The sequence below is a fragment of the Fringilla coelebs genome (assembly GCF_963513975.1).
Source record: "Fringilla coelebs genome assembly, chromosome: 2".
Lineage (NCBI taxonomy): Eukaryota > Metazoa > Chordata > Aves > Passeriformes > Fringillidae > Fringilla > Fringilla coelebs.
The window spans coordinates 40,076,200-40,103,933 of NC_140029.1; the positions used below are offsets into that span (position 1 = coordinate 40,076,200).

Below are 27,734 nucleotides of genomic sequence, written 5' to 3' on the forward strand. Positions count from 1 at the left end.
TTTGATCTGCAAAGTTAACTTCTTCCTGTTTCACACAAAATAAAGATTAGTTGAATTCCTAAAATTTGCAATCCAAACAATGCCATTTTTTAATTCAACTTGAGTATGGAGAACTGTTTTGCCTCTGGAAATGTCTTTAAAATCTGATTCTTTGCTACTTGCAGGGTTAAACCCATAAAAAAGATTAAAAGGTAGGATTATGTTTAAATTGCATCCCCACCATTTTTTTTTAGAAATTATATGATATATTCATGCACTCTATGAAGACAAGTAGGTGATCAGAAATTAAAGCTGCAGTTCTAGTGACCATGTCAGATTTGTACCTGATGTATTCCTTTTAACCATTGTCTCAATGGCAAGAACTGCCTGATGATGACCATGGACATGGCTGTTGCAGCAGGTGAAGGCTCAGTGAACCTGGCAGCCAAAGCCATGTCAGTTCAGGTTAGGAATAAAGTCTGTTCTGTTATCAGGTCTGAAGAAATGAAGGATTCTTCATCAAGCAGAGTATTTTTAAGGATAAGTAGTTTTCCTGAGAGATTTGCTTGAATGAAAAGTTTAAATGTTTATTTCTTTTAATGACAGGTCCTTCAAAATAGCCCTGAGCTTCTGTCTGGTGTACTGCAGGGGTTTGGTGCATTTTTGGTTGGCCTTGGGTTTTGATTTTTTGTTTTTTCCAAAAACATTGGCTTTTTTCATATTTTTAGACAGTAATGAAGATTGCTGTAAGTGTTAGGTGCTGGAGACCTCAAAGGTGCCTAATGCAATGCTTGTAGGTCATTTCTAGCATTGCTAAAGGTCTCTTGCAAAGGGCAGATGAGAGATGTGCAGATCTCTGGGGACCAAGAGAGGAAAGTGACAATTGACTCTTGGTTCACGTAAATTACTGTCATCCCACAGAACCTTTGTAAGCCTCCAGACCCTGAGTACCTACCCACTCCCACTGAGTCCATGTTGAGCTTGCTTGAGCTGTGGGTTGCAGTGAAGAGTGTTAGTCTGGGTTGCAGAGCTCTGAGCTCACATTGCCTCTTGCCTCCAGAGGCCCCGCTCTCGTTTCCCTTTTGGAGCCACCTTCGTCATCAACAGTGACTTCTTGGAGCGGTTCTCCTTCTTTCTGACAGCAGGTATGTGCTTTGTTCTCTTGTGCTGAGCATTAGCCAGGCCTGACTTGGGTTTGTAACCTGTTGTTTTGTTCTTCTTCCAACAGGTGTGTTCATTATATATTGCATAAATTTCCTGGGCTGGGACAGCAACTTCACTATTGTGATCTACCACACATTTGTTGCTCTGTGTTACTTGACGCCGATCCTTGGAGCCATCATTGCGGACTCTTGGCTGGGAAAGTTTAAGTGAGTGGTTCCTCAAAAAGCAGCCAAAGATCTTGAAAGCTCACCTGAAACCAGTGTTACTTAAATCATCACCTAAAACTGCAGTGCTGAACAACAGCTTCAGAGCTGATGTTGACTCCTCCAGGATAGTTTGTTTTATTTCAGCAAAGCTTGAGGTTTTCAGTGATTCAGCTCAGACTTGAAACTGCACTGCGAGTTAACAAGTGTTCCAGATCTGTTAGTTGGTTAAGGGTGGTAACATGCTTTCTGAGCATGCTGCATGCTTTTCCTCTCACCTGGGCAAAATGTAAGCAAAACTAAGGAGAGTATTCCCCAAGCTGTGAAAATAGGTACTGGGGGTTGTAATTACATAGGACAGTCTATCTACCTGTTGCAAGGGGCCAATGCAATAGTGAATTACTGTGTTGTCTGGTGTTAACTGGGCCTTAGAATAAGTTTTAAAATACTCTGTGATTTCAGAATTGACAGATCAGTGAGGGGTCTTACTGAGTAGCAATTTTTCCTCTAAATGATGTCTTTAGTGTCTTTAGCTGCAGGCTGTTTGGTCAGGATAGTACCAGTGCAGTGCTTTGAAATATAGCCAGGTTATTTCCAATAGCTTCTTCCTGTCCTTTCCTGATGTTCTGATTATAAAAGTGTTTACTTTGCCTGAGTAAAAGCACAGTACAGATTTTATGGAGGGTTGTGAGCCACGAATGTAAGACCTTGCCAAAGGTCTCCCAGAGATTAGAGATGTGCTGTGCAGTCAGCTGCACTGTCTTCTTCCACTGTAGGGACAGCCCCTGGGAGCCCAGGGCTGAGACCACAGCCCTGGGTGCTCTGTGCAGCTGCTCTGAGCAGTGCAAACTCACTGCAACAGTCTTACAGATTGCAGCCTAAATATATTGTGCACTTGCTTGTCTAGATGATGTGTTTTATTTTTTTAAATTATTTTGGCTTTTTCATGTTTTCTCAAGATGAAACTTTGTAGACCTTGCATCTCTTCTCCTTTGGTACTTGGATGTGCCAGTGCCACACCTGAAAGGCCCAGACCATTAACAGGAGCTTGTTAGGATGGCTTAAACAAGAGAAAACATGCTTTAGGGTATCCCTTAGGCTTTAACACCCTAAAATGCAGCAAGGTGTCATGAGGAAGGCTTAAACAAGAATTAAAAATAAAAAATCTATGATGTCAAGAGGAATAGGAGATTACCTGAGCACTGTTAAGCACTCTTGAGGAGAGACTCCAGTCTTCCACAGTCCATGTACTTGGTGTAATGTCTGTCAGGAAGTGTGATGGGACCTGCTCACAGATCATTGGATGTGAATTCCTTGGGGAAAATAGTACAGAAACCACAGTCATTATTTAATTGTATCCCATCAATGAGTGCCAATGATGTAAGTCTTTGCAGTGAGTTTGTAAGCCTCACGAATAAAACCCAGAAGTTTCCCTCCTGATCAGCTCAGGTTCAACTTTAATTGGAGACTTTTTTGCCAGGTTACTAGGTAAGTAAAGTAACTCTATGGCAGTGCTATTAAAAAAAACCCAACCCATTTATCTGTGTCTATTAAATACCACTAAACAATAGACTCCATGTTGCCCCACTTTATAGATTTTTTTTTTTTACTACACTACAGGCAAGGTCAATTTTAAGTCAGAGAAGCCTTGTTTTAAAGTGAGGGGAACTTGGTGAATGTCCCTCTTGTGTCAGGGTGCTGCTCCAAGCTTGTGAGGATCTCTTGCCTGTGTCGAATAGTTGGATTGTTCTTGGTCTTTGAGCATTGTCCTTCATTCCTCTGCCTTGCACTTGGTTTGGGACTACTCCTGAAAGCTGGGTGTGTAAATAATTTCCCATCATTGCATTGTGTTTCTCCTGCTTTTCCTCCAACCTGGAGACCTGTGTCTGTGCCTTTTGAATGGAGGCCCACCCAAGGGCACAAGTGAACATGGGTTAAACTTCAGCTGCGTACTTCAGGTCCAACAAAGTTAAAATGGGGCATGCTTTTACTTGCAGAAAAGAGGGCTGGATCCTAAAGCCAGGGTGGGAGGGCTGGTGATTATGCAGTACTATCGTCCTAGGCACGTCCTGGCCAAGGTAGTCAGGCTGAAAGCCTCAGCCTGCGCTCTTCAGTGCTGCTCTCACTCAGGTCTGAGTGTAAAAATGTTGGTGCGCTTATAGCGAAGAAGGTGGGGTTACAGAGTTGTTGCTCACAACAGTATTTGAGGGGAATTGCCATGTTTGATGCAGATTTTTGATTTTTCTTGTCTCTTTATTCGTGTAACTGAAATATAAAATAACACAGAGAAAGCAATCAGTGTCAATTGCAGATTCTAGTTTTGCAGAGTAGTCAATTTGATCTTCAGCTTATAAAAAATATGAGAAGAGCATTCTTGAGTTATCATTGAAGATACTGTGACCTAGTGATACCCACAGAATCCATTTGTTTTCGTGCCTTGCTTAATTAATTAAAGGCTACCTAGAATAACAATAAAAATAATAGAAATTCTGTGGCAGTGACACGTGGCCAGATTTTTATAGCAGTTTCTGACAAGTTCAGTCTGTAACTTATTTTATCTGTTTGTTTTTTTCATTACCAGGAATCTTTAAAGTAAGCAGAAGTCTGCATTACCTGTGTAATTCTCTGTGTGTATGTTAAAGTATTTAAGAAAATGTATCTCCTCTCTTGACAACAGGACCATTCTCTATCTGTCGATTGTCTATATAATTGGGCAGGCAGTGCTGTCTGTGGGCTCCATAAATGAACTGACGGATCGCAACCAGGATGGCTCTCCTGATAATGTAGCAGTGCACACGTGAGTTGCTTTGTGCACATTTTTTTTTCCCTGGCTGGTCAAGGATGGGACAAGTTAAATTTATGTTAGTTGAATTTCAGCTGTCTTTCAACCAGTCTGTTATATATGCTATAAGAAGTAACACAAAGTGATTTTTTCTTTTCTTTTCTCCTTTGTTCCAGTGCTCTGTCCGTGGTTGGCTTGATCCTTATTGCCCTAGGTACTGGTGGGATCAAACCGTGTGTGTCAGCATTTGGTGGGGATCAGTTTGAAGATGATCAGGTAACAATGTCTTTCAGATTTTTGGTTATACAGATTCTCTAACTAATTTTGGACTGTTATAGTACTCTAATAATATACTTGTTTAGATAGGTACATTACTGCAGGGTTTTCCTGAGGAGCTGAAGAAGGAGCTAAATAATTATTTGTCTTAAACTTTAAAAACAGAGGTGTTGATTTTTTGATCTAAGCTCATCAATGTGGTTGTGGCTAAGCCTTTCTAAACATCTTTCTGTTTTTACTGTAGGAAAAGAAAAGAACTAGATTCTTCTCTTACTTTTATGACAACACTGCTGTTGCAAGTTTCCTATCTGGTATAGTCATCCCATGGCTCGTGGGTAAGGTCACATGTTTGTTGACAATTGTTAAACACCAGAAAAGCTGTGTTGGATTGCAGTCTAGTCCTAGTCCAGTTTAAATTAAAGTTCTGTTCTCTGACACAATGGAGTTATCTAGCAAATAGTCTTCAGTGTGTCATCCAGCTTTTCAGAGATGAGGTACTCCCAAAAACAAGCCAGTTGAAAACCTTCATTGCCTTGTCAGAAGTACTAGATCTGGAAGGACATGCTGGAGCTAGCAGCTTGTATGCCTAATGCACGTTTTAATTCCACTAAGGTACAAATGTGCCACATCTTCCAATACCTTTAAAGTGTCACACTAGAGAGAATTGTATTGCTTCCTGGGAAAGGAAGGGGAGAGAGAGCCTTCTCCTCTGGAAACGTGCCCATGCTAAGTACAGAATCATCTCTGCATGTAGGAATATATTAATCCATGTGACAAAGTAAATAATGTTTCATATTGTTAAAGAAGGAAGTTCTGTTCTCTTTTGCTTGTGAAGAAGAGCATGATCCTAAACAAAGTCCAGCAATTTGCTAACCTCTATGCATATGGATTTCTGTGGCAAGCTTGCACAGATGGTGCTGTATGGATGCACTTGCCAGCAGTTTCAGAAGGCTGCTTTTCTCAAAAGCAAGAAAACAGGGTGTGAATTCTGGAATAACCCAAAAGCACTGGGCTGAAGTTCTGGCCTTTGGATTTCTTGACTGGGAAAGACTCTGTAGAAGAGTTTTGGATATTTGCTTAATGCAAATTCTATCCTTTCTCAAAAAAGGAAGTAGAGATGCATGAGGCACAGCATGTAGGTTACTTCCTTGCTGATAGAGGGTGAAAAATTCCTTGGAAGAAGACGACAAATTGAGCTGAGGGAAGTGATAACCTGTTTCAACCTGGAAAGCTTTGACCAGAAGTCTAATAGAACTAAATCAAGACATGAATTATCTGCAAGCTAACATTTTTTTCCAAACCATACTCTCTAATTCTCCTCTTAGAAGGAGTATGGTGAAGAATGTAATGATTTTGTTTAGTCTTTTATTTTATACTGCTGAAGTCAATGAGAGTCAAATCTGTGACTAATGCCACGGAGGGGAGGGGGCTGGTGATTGTGATTTTCTTTCAACAAGCTACACTTACATCACTAGAACCTTTGTTTAGGAACTTGGCCCAAAACTTTGGTAATCTAGTTCCTTTCTCACTAAGAACATGCTTTTGACCCTTCTGGTGTAATTCTTCATGTCTTAGGGTAAAACTAGATGTAAATTTCTTGTGGGGAGATCCTGAGAGGCATTAGGCTGTTTGGCCTGGAGAAGAGAAGGCAAATGGGGCATTTTATCCAAGTATAAAAATCCCTGAAGGGAAACGAAGAGGACAGAGCCAAGATTTCCTCAGTGTCAGGTTGAGAGGGAATAGGCACAAGCTGAAATACAGGAGGTTCCCTCTAAACATCAGGAAATGCTTTTTCACTCTGAGGGTGATCAACAACTGGCCCAAGCTGCCCAGAGAGGTTGTGGAGTCTCCAGCTGTGGAAACACTCAAAAGCCATCTGGACACAGTCCTAGACAATTGCTTCCAGGTAGCCCTAGCTGAGCAGGGCACTTGTCCCGGATGATGCCCAGAGGTCCCTTCCAACCTGAACTGATCTGTGATACATAAATCCCCTTTCCAGTTGAGAGATAAGTTGGATCCTGATCCTCCACTCTGAGGATGTTGGTAGATTGATTTGTTGTTCCCCCATGAGTTACCATTGAATGCAAAGACCAGAAACCATATGGAAAACATCAGCAGTGCTGACTGGGACTTTTATTTGATGTTATTTTTACTTCAGCTTCAAAGTGTGGCATTCATACCAAACAGGAATGTTACCCCCTTGCTTTTGGAGTTCCTGCTATCCTCATGGCTGTTGCCTTGGGTAGGTGAATCTCTTGCCATCCTGTTGCCTTGGTAATTAGATGATAACAATCTCAGAATAATGAAAGTGTGATCAAAATCTTCAGGTATTGACCTCTACCAATACCTGATGATTTCTGTGATTTTTGACTTAAATTTTTTCTTGGGTGGGAAGGTGGGTGGGATTAATCTGAAGCACTCACTTTTACTGAGGAGTCTGATTTAACAGGAGAGTTGGATGGGGCTGGGCTGAGGCATGCATATATCTTTGAATTCTGTACATTATATAAATTACTGGCTACATTTCTTGGATTACTGGTGTGTATGCCAGATCAAAAAATTGATCTTTTGAATGTAGGGTGAGGACTCTCAGAAAATGTGTGTTTTGGACATTTTCTCTAGTCCAGGATTTTTATAAACTATGTACAGTAATTGTCCCTGAGCTGGAGAAATCCCATATTTGATATGGCAGTACTTCTCAAACACCTGCATTTTTACCAGCTGTGCTACAGGTCACTCTCCAAGCCTTACTGCTGCCCAAGGAACTGGGGGTGCCATTAAGGACTACAGTATCCCTCATGGTCCTTGTCCTTCTTGGTCCTGACTGGGAGCCCACCTGGCTACCGGTGACCTCGCCTGGCCCGTGTGCCCAGCCAGGCTGGATGGCAGCTGTGGGGCTTTGCCTGTGTCCTGCCCTGCGTGGGGGATGATGAGGCTGAGCAACGTGCCTGGGAGCAGAGGACACCTTGGCCAGTCCTGCAGTTCAGGCAGAGCCTTGTGTGTCCCTGCATGATGTGAGCTGCAGCATTGTGAGCTCCTGAGAAGGGGCCCCTACAGCAAGGCCAGAGTCAAGGTGAAATGCCCTTGTTTTGGCCATCCATGAGTCGAGCAAACCTCCCACTGAGCACTTACTGTAAGAGTTTCCAGCTTTAGTTCTTTGTCTTGAATAGAAGCAATCTGCTGGTATTAATTTGATTGGTCTTACTGTATGATAGCATGTGAATAGGCAATTGCATTGCTTTTTGGGAGGCCTATTCCCACCCTGAGTACCTCCTTGACTTGCAGTTTCCATGCCAAATTATTTGCCATTATTTTAATTAAATCCTGAATTGCTTTTCTGTTTGCATATTGTAGTTGTGTTCGTAGCTGGAAGGAGAATGTACAAGAAAGTTAAACCACAAGGAAACATAATGCTTGAAGTTTCCAAATGTGTTGGAGTAAGTACTGCTTACATTCCCCAAATCCCTGGCAGCCATTCCTAAAGCTGTTCTGTAAATGTGCCTAAATCAGAAATCTGTCTTAATATGAGGAAAGTTTGTGAAGTTTTTTGCTTTATTACAGAAGGCTTCTTACTGACACCGCCACATTTAGGGTGTCTTTTTATGCATATCTTGATTTATATGCGGATTTATACACACAGGAAACAAAATAAGGCGTCAGTGTTGTGTAAAAACTTACCCCAACTTGTGGGAATAATTCCTTCCTCATTTGTGCCACTTTATGCACAAAAAGACAAACATGCCTTGAGCTGCGTCCAGAGCAGAGGTACTTGTGCATCTTATCAGCAAAAACTTATTACTTATTAAAAGAATATTATTTACAATGCAGAGGTTTATTGATCCCCACTGTGTTAAGGAAATTCTGGGGATTGCACATCAGTGTGATCCTGCCAGAAAAGGAGTGGATTCTACATGAGCAGCACTACATGTCCCAGATTTGCAGAGCTTCAACTTTGACATCACATTTATTCATAAATGAGATTGTTCATTCTCCATACAGATCTGCCATCTTTATACAGCTCAGCTTATTGCCTGTCTTGTAAGCACTGTCAAAACCAAATTTCTGTAGGTGACTTTGGCCATTACTTAGAGTGCTGCTCCTAAGGCCCAGCTTGGCCATAAATGTTATTTCATGCAGAAAATCTTAGGAGTTCTTTGGGACCGTTTTTGTGTATTTCCAATGTCAAGGTGTGAGACATACCCACAAGATGGAGTTTCTCATATTAAAATGTACTCCTGCAGCCATTCAGCTCTGTGTATATGACACTATTCAATTTACTTTTTTACATAAGTAAGTCTGAAGAAGGCAGATCTTCAGAAACCCACATTGAGAGGAACTGCTCTGAGCTGTTTGGTCCACCTAACCCCAAGTGCATACTCTGCTGGTTATGCAGTGTGAGGCCTTAAAAACAACATTCCCCTAGATGATTGGAGTTGGCAACAGAAGTCGAGTCAGCTTTAGCACCCTCTAACAACGAGAAGCCAGGAGCACATCTCTAATGAGAAGCCAGTTTGTAGTTTTAAATATTTGTAGCGCCATTAGACATAATTCTGTCTCTCCTCAGTTTGCCATCAAAAACAGGTTTCGTCATCGCAGCAAGGAGTACCCCAAGAGAGAGCACTGGCTGGACTGGGCAAGTGAGAAGTATGATGTAAGTACTGGGGGAGCCTCCTGTGCTGTGACATCTGCTGACCCTCAGCTTCTCTCTGTCTGCTCTGATCCATTGCCTCACGCACTGGGCAAATAGTTTTGGGCCTCTCCGTCATTCAGTAGCTGACCTGGCCAAACCTCAGTGCTCTCCTGGCACTGCAGGTTATCTCCTCAGCTCCTGTGGGAGAAAGTAGAGCTGTGTGACTCAATGCTCTGTGTAATCATAGGCCGTCCGTGGAAATTCAAGGGAGGTGAAAAAATACTTTCCCTTGCCAAACAAATAGAAACATTTAAGTTTTTTGGTGGGGAAATAGCAAGCATTACCTTTCCTTCTCTATTTCCCATACCTCATGGCTGCAGAGAGGAAAAGGGAAGTGATGCTGCCTGTCATGGTTAATGCACAGGTTAGGGCTATAATACTTGTCTTGGTATGAAAGATGGCAGCCACAGACCCCCAGCTGGGTAATAATTAGCGTTGACTCCATGATTGCAGAAGGTTGATCAATCGCTCTATTATCCCATCCTATTCCTATCCTAATTAAGAAACTCATCTCCTAACAGACAGTCCAATACAGCTTTGACTTAATTAGTCAATCAATCCAAACACCATCCAGTGCCCAATTAAGAAATCACCCTTTGGTAAACAAATCTCCATAACACATTCCACATGTGCACAACAACAGGTGCGGCAAGTGGAGATAAGAATAGCTTATCATTCTTTTCTCTGATCTTCTCACAGCCTTCCCCAGGAAAATGCCTGGGAAAGTCATCTGTTGTTCTCTGTGGCCAGAGAGCTGCTGCCACAAAACATCAGAATTATGCTTTGGCATTTCAGTTTAAGTGGGTAAACACTGCATCCCCTCCACACTCAGTACATTTCTTATCATGACTCTCAATGCCTTGTCTGTCATAGTTCCCAACTTGTCCCTTGCCTACTATCCTCTCTGCCCTGTTGCCAATGGCAGCACAAACCTTAGCCCGTCACCTTAATTTTCCTTTTGCCTGTATGCTTTGCTCTTATGTGAAATTCCTCAGTTGCCTGTTGCTCAAATGCTCACTTCACTGAGTGCTGACTCTCATGCTGCCATCAGTGCACATGCAAAGAGGCCCAAGTCTTTCTGGTATCAGTCACCTTTATCCAGCAGCCCTTCCCACACACACAAGCAGACTTTGAACTGTTTTAACAGAAAGTGTCAGTTGTAGCCACAACATGCAAAGCTGAATGTGTGGGTAAACATTACATGATGGGTCTTTACCTGTTGCTGTCATGTGAGTAGCAGTCTGAAACTGGGGGTTTTTCCCCTTCCTTTTTGTGAACCAATTCGTCTTGTGTAATTTTTATTTTCTGCAGAAACGCCTGATTGCTCAGATTAAGATGGTGTTGAGGGTGCTTTTCCTTTACATCCCTCTCCCCATGTTCTGGGCGCTTTTTTATCAACAGGTAAGCAGAAATGGTTTGCCTTGGTAACTAGAGCTGTACATGTCAGTCTCTATGGGAGTGTGGAAAAACAAATTCTTTATCCTGGTTTTATTGCAAAAGGGGAGTCACTGAGTCATGTCAGTACAAGATGATCTGCAGCCAGGGGCAATCTCGGTTTATTTGAGTACATCCAGGACAGAATCAGGGACTGAAGCCTCTCCAAATCTTGGATCAGCCTGGGACTCAGGGGATCAAACAGTAATTTAAAGCTCTCTTAGCACTAATGTTTCTTCAATTGTCAGATGAAATTTAGGGTCTTTGTGTAAATGAGCTGGAGAGCCAGGGTTTAAATGATCTGGATGCCAGTTTGCTTAATCACTCACACCTTGTTATAAATACCTTACACCTTCAAGCAGAAGTGTGAGCCTGTAATTCCAATTCCCTTGGTGAACTGGGTGCTCAAGACTCACAAAAGCATCAGTTATAGTTAAGCACTGAAGTATGAGTTTAGGAAGATGCTTGAGAGAACCAGGGGTTGAAAGCCTTATCCAAGTCAGACAGGAGGAAGCTTGCTCCAGATTCCCCATATCCTACTGCTTCAGTCCAGTGCCTGTGAGCTGTAGCTGCCAGTGTGACCTGTTGCAACTGGAGCTCTGAATTCCTGCTATGAAATTCAGAGCTCAGTACTCATTCCATGGGTAATATCTTGGGCAGTGCTGTGTCATGGGTGGCTGAAGGATCTTGTCACAGATGCAGTGGTAGTGTTCTTGTCTCATCCTGGGCTCAGGCCTTGGCTTGTCCTTGGGCTCTGGGCTGTGGGAAGGAAGGATGGGTGAGTGGGATGTGTGGGCTGCTGGGGCTCAGGCTGGTGGCACAGGGGCCCTTGTGGCTCCTGTGCCCAGCACACAGCAGAGCCCTGCACAGGATGCCCTGCCCTCTCTCCAGCTGATTTCTGCATCTAAGTTATTTTCTGCTGTATTTCACAAGACAAGTAAAGGAAGTGGAATGGCCCATGAGGCTCACTTTGTTCAAAGGTTTACCTTGCAGACTAAGAATACTCCATTGCAAGCTAGCTTTACTTTTTCTTGTATTGCATGTCTTTTCCAACACTTTGCCTATGAAAACAATTCAAAAGGAACTTTAGAACATTGATTTACTGTGACACCTAATTTTTTGTTCTCTTGTTAAGGTGTCAAGATGGACACTGCAAGCCACAGCAATGAATGGTGATTTTGTAGGTTACTTTTATTCATTTTTTCTTTAATTAACACTTTTCAGACCCATTGTATTTGTTGTCACAATATTAAAAACTATTTTCTTTTATCCTCACCAGTTTATTAAAATTCAACCAGAAAAAATGCAGGTATGTTAATTTTCTATCTGCCAATTTCAAGTACTTCTGAAAGATTGTATACATATTGCCCTTATAAAAAGCACTTTGAAAAGTACTTAATTTTTCTCTCATGTTCATCTTCCCCAGCTTTTGAAGCCAATCCTGATTGTTATAATGATCCCCATTGCAGATTATTTGGTTTATCCTTTAATCAAGAAACACAAGCTGAATTTTACGTAAGTTGATGTAATTATCTGATTTCAACAGAGGCTCATTTTAGTGGTTTATTTAACTGGCTCTTTCAGCCCTAATGCAAGAAAAGAGCATTTAGCTAAGGATGAAAGAAGTGTATTTAAAATGGTTTAATATTTTAAAAAAATATAAAAAAAACCAGAATCCTGAAAATGCTTTATAGAAGCATCACAGATTAGAAGAGGAGAATCTAAGAGAAGAGTGACAATGTTTTTCAGTTAAGGACAAAACCTTTTGATTGCAGGAGAGATGATCTTGACTGCTTTCCATATCCCTTATGTCTACACCCTGTTCATGAAGAATAGGAGGTAGAAATACAACATACATCCTTGGCATTTGTCATGCTTTGGGCTAAAAAGCAACTGACCCACAAGACATTTCCTCTTCAGTCTCAGCTGGGAGTCTGGCTTACTGGATCCTTCTAGGTGGAGCTTTGGGGGTATTACACATTATTTTTCAATGTTGTTAATGAAGTGTCTGGCAGTTGCAAGAGTGCTTGGAGAAGCAGAAGAGAATACAGTTCTTCAAATCATATGCAGAGAGCTAAAGTGCACTGCTGTTTTTCCATATAGCTGTTAAAAATCTAGGGTGTGTGCTATGCTGAGAACACTGTCATTCATTTGTGGATATTCTGGATCACTGGATAAATGATGCCACAAATGACATATATACTCTAAATCTATCCTTACAGCTTAACTGCATGCCAGTAGATGTCTCCTAATTCAACAAATTTCCCTGACCATTTTTGTTCAATCTTATTTAAACATAGCAACATGGAGACAAGCTGTTACTCTGTTTTTAAAGGCATATCTTCTTGTCTCTTTCTTGTTTTACAGCTAACAACTGTATTGGATTGGGTTTTTTCTTCCTGCAAAACCAGATTTTTTTCAGGAACCTAATAATCATGGTCAGTCAATGCTTGAGCCCAGCAGATGCAGAGTAACAGGTTATTAGGATGCTGTAGGAAAGATGTATTTCCTGATAGTGTAACTATGAATTGAGAGGTGCCCAGCTTAGCAGAACACTTCCTGTAATAACATCAGCCCTTCAAATGTGCTAGTTGTGGCCACTTGAGTTTCCCAGAGGGGAAAGAAAAAACAAGCAGCTGAAGCTTTGACTTGGCCCTTCTCTTCAACCTCTCGTGTCTTTTGTTGTACCAGGCCACTGAAGAAGATGACTGTGGGGATGTTCCTTGGCTCCATGGCTTTTGTTGCTGCTGCCCTCGTGCAAGTGCAGATAGATGTAAGTTCAGCCACATGCAAGTATTTACTATTAATATTTAGCTGTTAATTCAGGAAAACAAAAGGTGTGTTTAAGGGGAAAATGAACGAGGGCTCCTAAATTTGGAGCCAATCATGTAAGCATACAAGTAGAGGGAGGGGAAATAGATTGCAATAGTGTGGTTAGCACAATAAATTAACAAGCAACAAACATCATTCTGCAAGAGATCACATTGCAGTTAATACAAATCATGCATTAAAGGCAACCTCAATCTCTAGACTGAGACGAAAAGCTGGAAACCAGACACCTGCTTGGTCTAGCAGAGGGCAGCTTTGTATGTTTGACCTCTTCTGAGATTTAGACTGGAGGTGAAGTGTGATAGTCTGGGAAGCATCATCACAGCAGGTGCAAAGATGACACTAGTTGAAGGAAGGATTTGTCTCCCCTAACCTTCCTTGCCCCAAAGGGAGGTGCCATGCCTGGACCCAATAAATCTTTCCCCTGTAGCTGGGATGTTGGCGACACCTCTGGGTGGTGATCCATGCATCCCAAGATCTGAGCAGCTGTCCAGAGGTGTCTGTTGTGGATGAGAGACTTCTTTCCTAAGGCAACTTGTGAGACTAGTAACAAAACCTGATTCCAGTAACCTCTGTCAGACAGTCACAGAACAGCAGGCAAATGCTAATCTTCAACATGAAATAATAAAGATTACAGTAATGATAGTCATTTTTCCAAGTGACTTAGGGCACTGATTTTACTCTTTTTTCGGTCCTATAGAAAACCTATCAAATTTTCCCTGCAGCTGGGCAAGCTCAAATTAAATTAATAAATCTGGGTGCTGTTCCTGCAACAGTTCAGTTCCAGCCTCAACTTCAGAGTGTGGATGTAGCACCTAATGAGGCGGTAAGTAAGGGCTGATGAGAAACACTCTAATAAATAATAAAAATTAAAACTAAAAAAATCTAAGGGAGTTTTTTAGGTTACAATGTAAGATGTAACCAAAAGTCTGTATTCTATTACCATCTTCATAAGCTATTAAAACAGGTGTGGGAAGGTGTTCTTTATCTTCTCCAGGAGTCAGTCCTGATAACTCCCTCCAGGGGCTATTTCTGCTAAAGGGCCATCAAGTCTCAATGCGTGACTCATAAAATTACAGCACACCATTGTGAAATGCTCTGCCCAGGGGGAGGAACCAAGCATTTCCCGCTGGGTGTAATCAGAGGCTCAGAACACCATGAGAAGCACTGGATTCCTTGATAACTACCACAGGACCTCTAGAAAGACCAGATCTTTCTACAGGATCACCAGTTAGATAGAACCACATACATCACTCCAACAATGACTGTAGTTACCATTTCTTCAGACTGCTACCACCAACCTGACTGATAGGGTGTCAGATCCAATTCTGGTTCTGTCACTTTAAGCCAGTGCTTTTGTACTATTGCCTTTATTTTAGCTTTCCTATTAATTTGTAGTTCTGACTTGGAATCTCCAATTGATTTGTTTTTGAATTAGTACATGGAGTAAGTCAAAGTCATTCTTACCTAATGATTCAATATTGATTATTTTCTAGGATGTAGGATGTTTTTACTCCAGTAATTTTAATGGGTTCTTTATTTTTTTTTTCGTATTGTGGAATTAATTGTTACTGAAAACATAGTGAATGAAGAAATGGTAACTATGTAAATGTTTGAAGTATTACCAGTTTCTTTTTACAAGTTTTCCCAAGAAAATTTCATAAACTTTAGTAACTTGGAGCTAGATGAAAATTTCACTCCTGTTAAAAAGGCTCCATTTCCTAAAAGTAGCCCCTTCCTGCAGTAAATGTCCATTCAGCTCTAGTGAGTCGCTGCTATTACTGTGAGGAATGACTCAGCTGAACAGGGAGATCTTCTGTGGCCACACAACACATTGGGCTTCATGTTTTGCTGCCAAAGAACTTTTTCAGGCTCTGATAGAGCACAGCATTGGTAGTTCTATTGACAGCAAAATGTGGTGGCTCTGATGGATGCTTTTGATAAGAGAGCTTAGAAAGTGTGTTCTCTGATGGCCTGCAGCTCTGTTTTCCTTGAAGAGGAGAGATCCTACTCCAACCTCCTCCAAATTTCCCTCACACAGAAACAGAGTTGTGAGGAGAAGAAAAGGGCACCCAAACTGTATACTGACAGGGAATTGATGTACCATGGTACACACCTGAAAATGAAAGGTATAGAATGCTCTATTCCCTATTAGAGACACTTTATCATCCAGATGTGGATTATAAAGTGCTCTTGATAATCCTATAAAACAAAGAGCCTATTTTAGTGTAGCACTACCATGTCTATTAATGGTTTAAGTATTTTATGTTGAATAAATGTGTTTTCAATATTTAAAACATGGCATTACTGCTTTTTGGAAAATACTGTATCACATCTTATGCTAGTGCTTCTTCTGTGGCTGAATAGAATTTTACTTGGTGGTTATGGTAAGCCTGCTTTATCTGGGGCAAGAAATAGGAAAATAGAACAGCTATTCCATAATGCTTGTGGGAAGTTCATGCAACTTTGAAGTTTGTGTAACAAATTAAACTAATTTTAAAAAATGATCAATTGGAATTAATCCTTGATGTAGAAAACAAATAAAAAATGAAAGTGAGGGGATGTTCATGGTCTCTGGCACTTCAGAAGTAACATGTGTAAACTTCTGACCCTCCCAGAGCCCGCAACATTCCCTCAATAGACAAATATGCAGTTGCACAGAAATCCATGGCAATTTGCTTGTCTTTGTAGACTGGCTACATGACATTTGAGACTTCTAAGCTGCAATCATTAGACATAATTTCTGCAACTCTAAATAAAACTGAGCATTTGGAACTGCTAGAGAGACAACGCTACACTTTGGTATTTAAACAGGGTCCTACACGCATCAATTCTACTTGGGTAAGTCTACTTATTTCTTAAGATATAAATCAATGTTCTGACAATCTATGTGGAGTGTGTGAGGCTGAGAGGACAAGTTCTGGATAATTTTTTCCATTGTCTTGTTTTCTGTCTCTCCTTGTCTCTGCTGTACCAGTAAGACTGGTATGCTGCAGAGAGTACACCAGGATGTCCTTTAGAAAAAAAATTATCCATTTCTTATGTACCTTGACAAATACACTTTCACCAAGACTTAGGTGTGTGGTCTTACAGTGTTTTCTAGTAGATGTGTGTGCTAGGAGGAGCCTAAAGAGGAAGGTCTGGAGTCTTGCTCTGAAGCCTCTGTTAATTCCCACTGCTGTGTTATAGTGCATGTTTAAGCTGTTCTCTGATGCCAAGAACATATTTTGATAATGGTCTCTCCCACCAGATAGAGGACAATGTCACATCAAAACCAGGAAACAGAGACTGTCACGTCAGGTAGAGCTTTTTTTGTTGTCTAAATTTTGACAGTTGTGTGAATCTTCAATCATGGGTCTGTGGGTGGCCTCTTCTTGTTGAAGTAGAGTTTTCTATACTGTAGGAACTCACATCTTGCTGGACACTTCCCTTGATGTTTTAGTGGATGGGATAATGTCATGATTCACTTAAGTAATCTTGCACACCTGCTTGGGTATAATTTAGCTAAAATTGGAAGTGTATGCTTCATTCCATTGCCTAGATTTTTTATTGAACAAATGGCATGGATTACACATCTTTACCTTGTTTTTAATTTTGGATAAGAAGTATCCCAGATTATCTTTCCCCTCTCTGCTTTTCTTCTGCATCTCCCACTTGCAGATGCATTTCCTACTGGTTGTAGTAGTGACTGACTTTTGATGTTTTCCTAAGGCAGTGAGCTGATGGGGGTCTAACTGGCTTGTTTTATTAGCTACATTTCTAGGAGATTTAGAGTTCTTGACAAAATGTTAATTGATTTTAAAAAAGAAAAAAAGGCATTAAAAGGGATACTTATGCTGCCAATATATAATTGAAAGTAAAACCTGTATTCTTTGACTCCTGTATGTTTTGTGTAGTATTTAATCACTCTTCCATTTTAAAGGTTCATAAACAATCTCCCTTTTACTGTCAATGTTGCAATGGATACCATCAGATTTGGAAAACTGGATCCTCTTACTGTTAGTAATTACAGCGTTATTCCAAATCCAGGCTGGTAAGCATTTCCTTTATCTCAATTTAATCTCCTAGACATACTTGTCCTTGGAAAAAAGTTCAGAGCTTTTTTAAAATATATGAGGCACACAATTGACTACACCTGTGGTCTGAACTGCGAGGTTTGGCTTTTTTCTTTTTCAGGCCATATAACATTAGGGCTTCAACGGATCTGACCTATTGCGGAGCTTTTTCCAAGATACTTGAATATGGAGTTGCCTATACAATTTCACTTGATGATGTGAGTTGCCACTGTTATTGGATGGACAATATAAATAGAATTCCTTTCCGAGTTGATACATTTCTTTAATTTAAAAAAACACTTGTAGAATTATTCCTCTTGTCTTTAATCCTTTAATTTCCTCTTGTCTTTAAGTATATATGGTAGAATTCTAGTATACTAAACCGGCCACAAAGCCATTATTAGCTATAAAAATAATGATCGTTACAATAATAACATAATGCAAGAATTTATGATCACCACTAATGGCCTTAAATCTTTAGCCCTGTTAGACACTACAGATTTGCATGAAGTCTGCTGTAAAAAAGCGGTACTTCATAACTAGGTTTGCAGTGCTTCACGTGCAATATTTGTTATTTACTCTGAACTTTCTATATGATTATAGAACTGCTTAGAATGCCTTACTGTGAACACTCATTATTACTTTCCTAATGTGCTTTTTGCAATTTCTAGTGTTTTGCTACCATACTTGATGTTACATACTTTGAAGATATTGCACCAAATACAGTCCATATGGCTTGGCAGATCCCTCAATATTTTCTTCTTGCATGTGCAGAAGTACTGTTCGCTATCACTGGGCTGGAGTTTTCATACTCACAGGTAGGTATTCTTCTTCCTGAGTTAAGAATTTTGGGGCAAGTTAAGATCTTCTATGATGTAATGTTTTTAAGTGGTGGTTCTGTGCTGCTGCTTTGATCCCTGTGTCCCTCACAGCTCCTAGAAGGACTGTATAGACTGATACAAGTTGGCCCTTGCCAAGGATTAACCAAGGATTTGGTGTTTTCCATGAAGCTGTGCTGAGTTATATCATTTGAAGACTTGACTACCAGTCCTCAAATTTCCTTCTCCCATGTGACTTCCCACTGAAAATAAGTGCAACTGTACTGCTGCAATAAAACCAAAGTGGAGAGCTCTCAAATATAAAATGAGGAACTAGTGGCACTTCATCTCCACACCAGTTTACTCCGTACAGCCTTTTTGTTAACTTTTATTAGTGTTTAATTATACACTTTCAATTCCTTTGTCTCCTGACTCCACTTTAATAGCTGTGTGTACTTCTTCTCTTCATTCTGAATCTAGACACTGCAGTGATGGAAATGTTGTAAGGTGTGATTTGCTAGGTGATGAACTCAATTTCTTCATGTTGTGTGTGCCACGCGTACCCGAGATGTAAATTTACACCTGTGCACGTGTTAGGTACTTGGTGTGTGTAAGCAAAAGGTGTTACAGTTAGTGTGCTCGTGGTCTCTTGCTCCTCAAAGCCTTCTCCAGACCTGTTTAGCTCTCTAGCAATTTTTAATGTCAAAAAATGAATAAACAAAAAGCCCCAACCACCACCAAAACCTAGCAAACCATGAAATCCTCTTCCCCACAGAGAAAGAGTGTTCATTGTAAGGTAAAGAATGCAGTAAATGCATCAGAAAATAAATGATACCACCAAAACCTAAATGTCTGTGTCTACAGGCCCCATCTAACATGAAGTCAGTGCTGCAGGCTGGATGGCTGCTGACTGTGGCTGTTGGCAACATAATTGTCCTTATTGTGGTTGGGGTATCTGCAATCCAAAAGCAGGTAAGCATGCAAGCAGTAGGTGTGCTATTATAGTACACTGGGAAAAAGCAGCTATTAGTGGTGCTCTGTGTTGAATTAAAATGGCTCTCTGAGTGTCATTCTGAGTGTTACTCAGTGTCTCTGAAACTGCTCTGGCAGTCCACAGTTTAAGCTAAATTAAATCAGAAAGAGCATAAAACAGAGATGTTGAGGCTTTTCAGGTAGAGTTTCTGATCTCTGCCCACATTTCTGGTCACTAGGTGAGCTGTAAGCAGAATCAGTGCCAGCCTGGTTTAGAGATCTGACCAAAAGGAAGGGGCTGAGTTTCCTTCTCAGTCTTTCACTCAATTCCCAGTTCCTCCAGGAAAAGGATGTTGCAGAATTTTTCAACATTCACAGATTTTTTGTCTGTTCAGTCAAGATAGAAATGCTGAAAGAGCCTTAATTCTGAGTTGCTTTAATATGTATTATATGCTTAATTAATACTTAGTCTCGTAAGCCATATGATACCTATGATGTATACTCAGTTTCACATTCTGAATTTCCTTCCTGAAAATACTAAAATGGTGTAATACTCTTGACAAATGAATATTGGTGGATAAATTCTGTTTTGTGTTTTTTTGTTTTTTTTCTTTGCAGTGGGCAGAGTATGTGCTGTTTGCGGCCCTGCTGTTGGTAGCTTGCATCATTTTTGCTATCATGGCTTCTTTTTATACCTATATTGATCCAAATGAGATTGAAGCCCAGTTCAGCAAGGAAGAAAAGGAAGAAAACAATGATGAAGACAGCAATTGAAAGGAAGGTGAAGCTGATTCTCGACTGTAAAAGCTGTATTCAAGGAGTGTTTGTAAATCATGGAATCATGGAAATCCCACTCACTCTCCTGCAGTCAGAGGAACCAGGGTATCAGTAATAACACCTCTGGATTACATGTCTTGTGGGAGACATTAAGCAAAACTGTTTTAACCTGAAGTGCAGCCTCTCTAGGGAAGCAACAGGAAACTAACACAAGGGAGTCTCTCCCTTGTACTGAATTTGGGATCCTGAAGAAACTCCAGCAGAAGTTGCACTCTTAATGTACCTCAATCTTTAATATTATAGCATTATAATATTGAAATTAGACTTGGAACTACTGGACCCTTTGAAAAGATGTATTTTTATACTGTATTTTAATTTTATATCATGAAGGAAACAAGACTTGTCAAGGAACAGCAATTGAAGCCAGGCTCTCTGCATGATCTCTCTAGCATCACTGTTACTTGAAGACAGCAGGTCACACGTGCCTTAAATTCTTTTGTACTTCCTTATAGATAATGGGAGCAAAGCTCTGGCAGTGATCAGATTAAATTGTTGTCTGTGTTGCAAGTGTCAGTAACTTAACTTGGATGTGCAGTGTAATATAATGCTTTATCTGCCTGTTAACTACCCATTTAACTCCTGTTATGTCTTTAGTTAATATGAGAAGTGCCCACTCAGGTAAAATGATAACAGCAAATGACCTTTGGAACAAGCAAGAGCAATAAATCTTACATAATAACAAAATAAGGAAAGCGTTTTGAGAACATGGCTTACAGCTGCATGGTAACAAAACTCAATACCACCTCCATGGTGCCTTTATCCACACACTCCATCATTTAAAGATAATGGATCAGTGCTGGTCGTCTCCATTTGAATATACCATAACACTTACCAAATTTATGCTAGGGAGACAAAATTTTGCTGCTTAACAGGACCTGCTCCTGTAGTCCTGAGCTCCATGTTATGGAGTGCCAGGGGTCTGCATGTTGTTTTGGTAGTTCTCATTCTTTAGGGTCTACATCCTACACTTTTTCCAGCAGCTTGGACTCACTGGCCCCGCCAGACTTTCAGCTGCTTTCACACCTGTCTTCCAATACTCTTATCCTGTATGACAGCAATTCCATTTTGGTATTTGCAAGTGATGACACAGACACACACATCCATATTCAAGCCATGGGTGTTCTGCTCACACTGCAGTGTGGCAGGCCCAGGCCTGGCTAAAGCCCCGTGGAGGGCCGAGGCCTAAAATAAGGAAATGCCAAGTCATCGTGGTAAGGCCAGAACCGCCTCTCTTCCGCCTTCCAGACCCTAGCTTATCTTTGTGCGACCCCATAGGTTACTTTTCCCTAATCCCTGATATTGGATAGTTTCTGATCCCTTCTAGCCCTATATAAGGGGCTACTTTAGCCCATTCTGGTGAGAAGAGCCGTCGCTGGGACCCTTCACAGACCTCCCAATAAACCATCGCTGTGGAACGCCAGGACGAGTCTTCTCATCTCTCTCTGTGCATCTGCTAACCGGGAAGCCATGGCCCATCAGGGCGCCTTAGCAAGCAAAGAGGTAGAAAAATAAGAAAGCTGAACCACTAAAGAGCTGATATTACTTGGGCTTGCTAAGGTTGCCTGCGGCTGAGAGTGGCTTGGGTATTTGGACAGTCGGCTCAGTCCTTTGGGGATGATCTGGTCCATGCTAGCCTGCCTGCTTGGGCAAACGAGCCCAGCAGGAAGCCCGGCTAACCGGCATTACTGCAGGTCCATGGCCCCTGTGCTCCCTGTTCCCACTGCAGCTGCTGCCACCTAGGCCTCCATGTGCACTGAGAATGGAGTCCCTCAGCCATGAAGACAGTTTCAAATGGAGTTTGAAAAGGCAAGTCCACAGCACTCTTTGCTTGTGTTAGAGATAGTCCTGTTACCCAGAGGCAGTAATCCCCTCTTGGTCTCTCAGGTCATCTGGGGAGAGCCTTTCCCATGTCCCCCAGCCAATGGAACTGAGGGTCTACTGTAACAGCCACAGGAGCTGTTGGCTCCCTGCTATCCTCTGAGGAGTTAAGGGAATCTTATACCAGCTTTATTTATGGCAGACCAGCTTTTCCTCTGCCATGCAAGTTAAGCAAAATAAATTATCTCTTAACTGTAACCAGTAGAAAAGAATCTTCTGCCTACTACTCCATCCATGCCAGGTGAAATGTTTATTTATCATTTTAACGCAACCTATATTTCCCTTTGGAAAGGGAAAATTAGGTCATACGTCAACTTTGTATACTACAAGCTGTTGTATCTTAGTCTTTCAGCAAACCCACTAACTTGTCTATAACATGATAGATGTGGTTTATGTTTAGAAAGCCAATAAATCTGTAAAATTAGATAGGGAACCTTTCTGGTGAGGTGAAAATTACCTGTAAGGTAGAATGGAGACAGCTGTGTGGGACAAGATTTTAATCTCATTTTCAATAGGGATTTAAGTAACTGAAGTTAAAATATCCATGTGCTTAGCCAGGTAGTTCCTGTCAGCATTGTGGTGACTGTGTTTAGAAGTTGTGTGGGGGGAATTGGTCTTTGGGCTGAAATTGAGTGTTTTCAGTTCCTTAGTTTTAAGCATTGCAGAGGTACAATTAACCTCTAAATATGACAGTGTTTAGACAGCAGTATGCTATACTAGATTATGAGACTTACTCAGAGGGTCTTTTCCATATAATTTTCTATAACAGAAAACATCCTGAAATGAATCAAATTAACAGTTGATCATTCTAAACTAACAATATACAAGAGTAGTGAATTATGAAACCCTGCTCTAGCAATCCAATCTGCACTCATGTGTGGCCAGGTACATACAGTAAATGTGTATGTCTGTATGCTTAATAATATAACAAATATACTGTAAAGCTTCTATGTTTTTTCCATATTCCCCCTTAGCTCAGCCTAATGACACCTGACTTAAAAGAGTTCAATGTCATATTCTCTGTACCACGTGAATCCATCCTCTGCCATTTGCTGTTCTTCAAAATTGGCTTATTAGCAGCATAATAATTGTAAAAAGTTATCCGTAGTTACAGACAAATGTCTACACGAAGTTGTTGGGTTTCTTAAAATTTCCTGGAAGCAATTGCAAACTACCTATACATTCTATACAACTTGCTTTTGCCTCTTTTTTTTCACAGCTTGATGTAGTACTTTAGCATAACATTCACTGACCATCGTGGTAATGAAACAACTGGGTCTTGCCTTAAAATGTGAAAGGGAGACAAATTAGCAAAGGAGAAGTAACAAGTAAAATCATCCTCCTCCACCAGGAAAAGGAAAATCAAAGATTACCCAATGCTGTCCTTCCTACAGCCACCACTGCAGGACAGGATTTTGTGTCATTTAGCACAGCACAAGGGTAACATGAGAGCTGTAATTCAGTGGGTTTTCTAATGTGGCTGTTAAATGCTCTTTCCTAGTCCTGAGTCAAAGCTCTGCATAAACCACCTTAACCCCAGAAGTGGGCCTTAGCCCACATCCCAGGGAGTTTAGCAGCTGCTCTGACTGTATAAGAGGAAGAGAGAGGACAGGAAGATGAGCCAAACAGGACCTGTGTTGGTCAGAGAGTAGCTGTGTGTTTATATAAATGACAAAATCATTAAGGTTGGAAAAGACCTGCGAGATCATCAAGTCCAATCTTAGATCTAACACCACCCTGCCTACTGAACCACATTGTGAACTGCCACATTCAACCATTTTTTGAATGCTTCCAGGGATGGTGACTCCACCACCTCCCTGATGGGAGGGCACCCGTTCTAATGCTTAACCACTCTTTCAGTGAGGGAATTTCTCCTCACATCTAATCTCACCCTCCCCTGCCACAACCTGAGATTGTTTCCTCTAATCCTTTGCCTAGGAGAACAGACTGATCCCCACCTGACTCCTTTCAGGCAGTGGTAGAGAGGAACCAGGTCTCCCCTGAGCCTCCTTTTCTCCAGGCTAAACACCCCCAGCCCCCTCAGCTGCTCCTCAGAAGATTTGTGCTCCAGACCCTTCCCCAGTTCCATTTCCCTTCTCTGGACTCCCTCTATCTTTTCAATGTTCTTCTTGTAATGTGGGACCCAGAACTGAGCACAGGACCTGAGCTGTGGCCTCCCTAGTGCTGATACAGGAGGGCAGTCACTGCTTTGCTTCTGCTGGCCACACTATTGCTGATGCAATAAGTAACAAGCCAGGATGCCACTGGTCTTTTTGCCACCTGGGCTCACTGCTGGCTCATGTTCAGCTGGCTGTTGACCAGCACCCCGAGGTATTTTTCTGCTGGGAAGTTTTCCAGCCACTTGTCCCCAGCCTATAGCACTATAGGTGGTTGTGAGCCAAGGGCAGGGCCCAGCACTTGGTCTTTTTGAACTTCATACCACCACTGGCTACTGCCCATGGATCCCTGCTATCCAGATGCCTCTGCAGAGCCTTCCTACCCTACAGCAGATCAAGACTCCCATCCAGCTTGGTGTTCTGATGCCTTTTTCAACCTAGAAATGAAACAACACACACTTTCAAGATAAAATTAGCAGAGGAAGTAATGTAAAAGTGGATCTTTATTTGAAGGCCTCCAGAAGCAGTTATGGAAAAATGTCCACAAAATCCCACTCTCACAGAGGTGAATACAGTTTTATAGGTTTGAGGAAATTAGCATAATTGACAAAAATCACCAATTAGGAGGACAAGTGGTGATGCAATTCCCCCTCAGGTAAAGCCCCTTTTCTGGAGACTCCCCTTGGTACTTGCTGTACTTTGTTTATGAAAATGTGTCTTGAAGAGCTGTTTTCAACTTTAGTAGCCAGGGAGAACAAGATAGCATAGGAATCCTGAAATTTGTTTTTTCTTCCTGCCTAGAAGAATGCTGAAACTAAGTTACAATACGAAGCTATACTATGTACCTTACATGCCTAAGGAATACAGTGAATACAGAGGAAGAGAAAAGGTAAAAACAAAACCAGCATCATTTCCCCCTTTTTTAGACACTAACAAGGCTCTGGTTTGTCTAGTCTCTACTCTGTATTTAATCACACCATCATATCATACAGATGCCAACTATAACTACAGCTACTATGAATACTTCTTTTATCCAGTTTGGTGACCATGAAGTGAGTGTATTGAAGGCATATTCATGGTTTAGTGAGCTCCTTTGAGAGTTACCTGGTGTAGAATTAGAGTTTGCTTTCAAATTTCAACCAAATCTTTATTAATTTTGTCACTCTGATTTACATAAGATTAACAACAGTGTTAATAATTTTGCAGCTAGTAGGAAATTAAGAGTCATTAATAGTGTCACAGAATAAACTTACATGGAGTTGGATACAATTGTTGGATGCAGCAATTCTTGGCTTCTGGCTGGACGCTGCAATTCTTAGCTGCTACCTTCTCCAGTTCCTTTGCCAGCTGATTTCTGATTCTGAACTGGGCTGTTCTTTAAACCCTCAGGTAAGATGGTCTCGGTGAGCTGGCTCTTCTTCCCTGTTTTAGAATTCTTCCACTTCATACTAGAGAGTCCTTGGCTTTTCTTATTTGTAGGAGTGCAGGAGAAGGTATTTTAGAATTTAATACAGTAAAACATCTTGAACTATCTGCTATTCTTCTTCTTTTGCAAAATTCCAATAGACGCATCTTGGGAGAACAGAGAAACTGATAAATCACGCAGCGTTTTCCTAATTAATATTTTAAAGTTTGGAAGAAAGGTCTCATTTCTCTTACCCCTGTGGCACTAACAATACTTAGAGTACCTTAGTTTCCCTTCTACGGGGTTTATTAAAACAGGACTCTGTTTACTGACCTGTGCGGTGTGTCAGGAGCGGCTGCTCCGAGCAGAGCCGCGCAGCGCCGAAGAGAGCCGCCCGCTGCCCGCCGCTCCCTGCGGACAGAGCGGCTCCGAGCGCAGACGCGGGAGCGCTGCGGGGGACACGGCGCGGGAACGGCCCCGCGGTGGCGACACACCTGGCACGAGGGCCGCCGAGCTCCACGCCACAAACCTCGTTACTGCGGAAACCGCCGTGGAGCCGCTCCCGCCTATTAACGAGACTTCAGCCTCCCCCAGCGGCTCGGCTCAACTCTGCCTCTGCCCCCGCCGCAGCAGAAGCGGCGCCACCGCCGGAGACCGCGTCCCCGCCCACAGGTCTCCCATTCCCGGCCCACTCTGGGCGGCACGGCCGGGGCCCTGGGGCGGGCCGTCACCGCGGTGGGGTGCTCCACCCTCACCAGAGCAGGCCCGGAGCGGGCCGGGCCCGGGCTCCTTACCCGGCCCATGTCCCGGTCGTTACCGGGCTAATCGCAGGGGCCGCTCGGCCCCTCAGAGCGGCTGCTGCCCTCTTCCCTCACGGGGGACGCGGCACTGCCCCGTGACTTTCGGCCGTAGTTTTGCCCCTGCCTCAGAGCCCAGTGAAGCACACCCCACAAAATTTCTGCCTTTCTCACAGTAGAAGCTGAGCCCCTCCGAACTGGCCCGCTTCGGCCTGCCGAGGTCTAGGACATCCCTTCCCACAGACGGAACATAGGAGGTGGGGGCCGCTCCCCTGCCTTCCGCCGTGGCGTGAGCCGGGCCCACCCTGGCAGCTCCGAGAACCTGTCCTGTTTGTGCCCGTGCGAGCCCCGCGTTCAAAACCTGCGCGTGTTAAGCACGAAATAAACTTTCACGGTCATGATTCTCTCCACCAATAAGCAGCCTCAGCCTGTGGCACATCCACGCACACACGCCCCGCTTGCCCCCAGCTGAACTAGGGCGGGCTGGAAAATCGGCGGAAGAACCAGAGGTTTGGGAAACCACTCGAGAAGCAAGTCCACTCTGCAGTACGGGGGCTTTCCTGATATGCTGGCCTTACTGAGGTACACAATAGATGCACAGATTTACAATACCCACACCAGATTTTTTCCCTAGTGTATGAGGGAAAGCAGATGCCTACCAGCCTAGAACAGTTATCAGACTTGATACAAGAAAATGCTGGTAGCCACTGAATAAGTAACTTTGACTTAGCATTTAATGTTTGGGAGGAAAAAAAAAGAGGATTCTGAAGCCTGGAAGAAGTCTGAAAAGAAAGTGACTGTACCATTTTGCTCCAGTCAACATGATTAGTACCAAGATAGAAGTGAAACTTTTCATAGAGCTGGTAAGTACCCTGGGTTTTTATCAGTGGTGTGGACTGTAAAAGGAAGAGATAAGAAGTTCCCAAGGATGCACAGATAACTGCAAGGAAAGGGCCTTAGTTCAGCAAAACTGTTCAATTCATTGTTCATTCCATAACTTCAGAACATGAACGTTGCCTGGGGAGGGACAAGCCCAGAAATATGTTTCATATAGTGAAGCTTTAGTAGCCACGTTACCCATAGTAGTCAATAACAAGGCACTGAGGGGACCAACCCTTTTTACAATTGATGTAATGAGATGGAAAAGTTGTCAACATAGGCAATTTTTACTACCTCGACTTTTTAAAGGCCTGTGTCAGGAAAGAAAAACTCTTCATCAACAACAGCCTGTTGAAGGGTTTGTTTTTTTTAGAGTGCTTAAAGCTTTTTTCTTTCATTGCCAGCAGTGTTGGATCCTTATTCTGCATCCATAATTTGAAACAGCTGAATATTTTCTCATCACAGTGTGTTAGGAGACTATAAAAATACATACACAATAGACAATAAAGCCTTGAAAAAATTATTTGAATGTACCTAGACAAATTCTGTGAGTGTGATTTTTTTCTTCTTCTTTTTGACTTACTTAGTTGAGAAAGAAAAAAATAGGGGAGGTGACCCA

At 42.0% G+C, this 27,734-nt stretch overlaps 1 protein-coding gene across 1 annotated transcript; it reads left to right on the forward strand.

The window, feature by feature from the left end:
* Positions 1 to 378: 378 nt before the first annotated feature.
* LOC311150942 (solute carrier family 15 member 1-like) lies at positions 379 to 26,415 on the forward strand (the record flags this gene model as incomplete). Its single annotated transcript, XM_084200999.1, has 23 exons — positions 379 to 444; positions 1,040 to 1,124; positions 1,208 to 1,349; positions 4,024 to 4,143; positions 4,305 to 4,404; positions 4,649 to 4,739; positions 6,563 to 6,646; positions 7,759 to 7,841; positions 8,969 to 9,055; positions 10,406 to 10,495; positions 11,664 to 11,708; positions 11,808 to 11,837; positions 11,955 to 12,043; positions 13,220 to 13,301; positions 14,058 to 14,183; positions 16,049 to 16,198; positions 16,608 to 16,657; positions 17,280 to 17,390; positions 17,534 to 17,630; positions 18,084 to 18,230; positions 19,095 to 19,202; positions 19,821 to 19,968; positions 25,757 to 26,415. 23 exons carry the CDS (start codon positions 379 to 381, stop codon positions 26,413 to 26,415), a joined length of 2,790 nt encoding a protein of 929 aa, XP_084057125.1.
* Between the last annotated feature and the right edge of the window lie 1,319 nt (positions 26,416 to 27,734).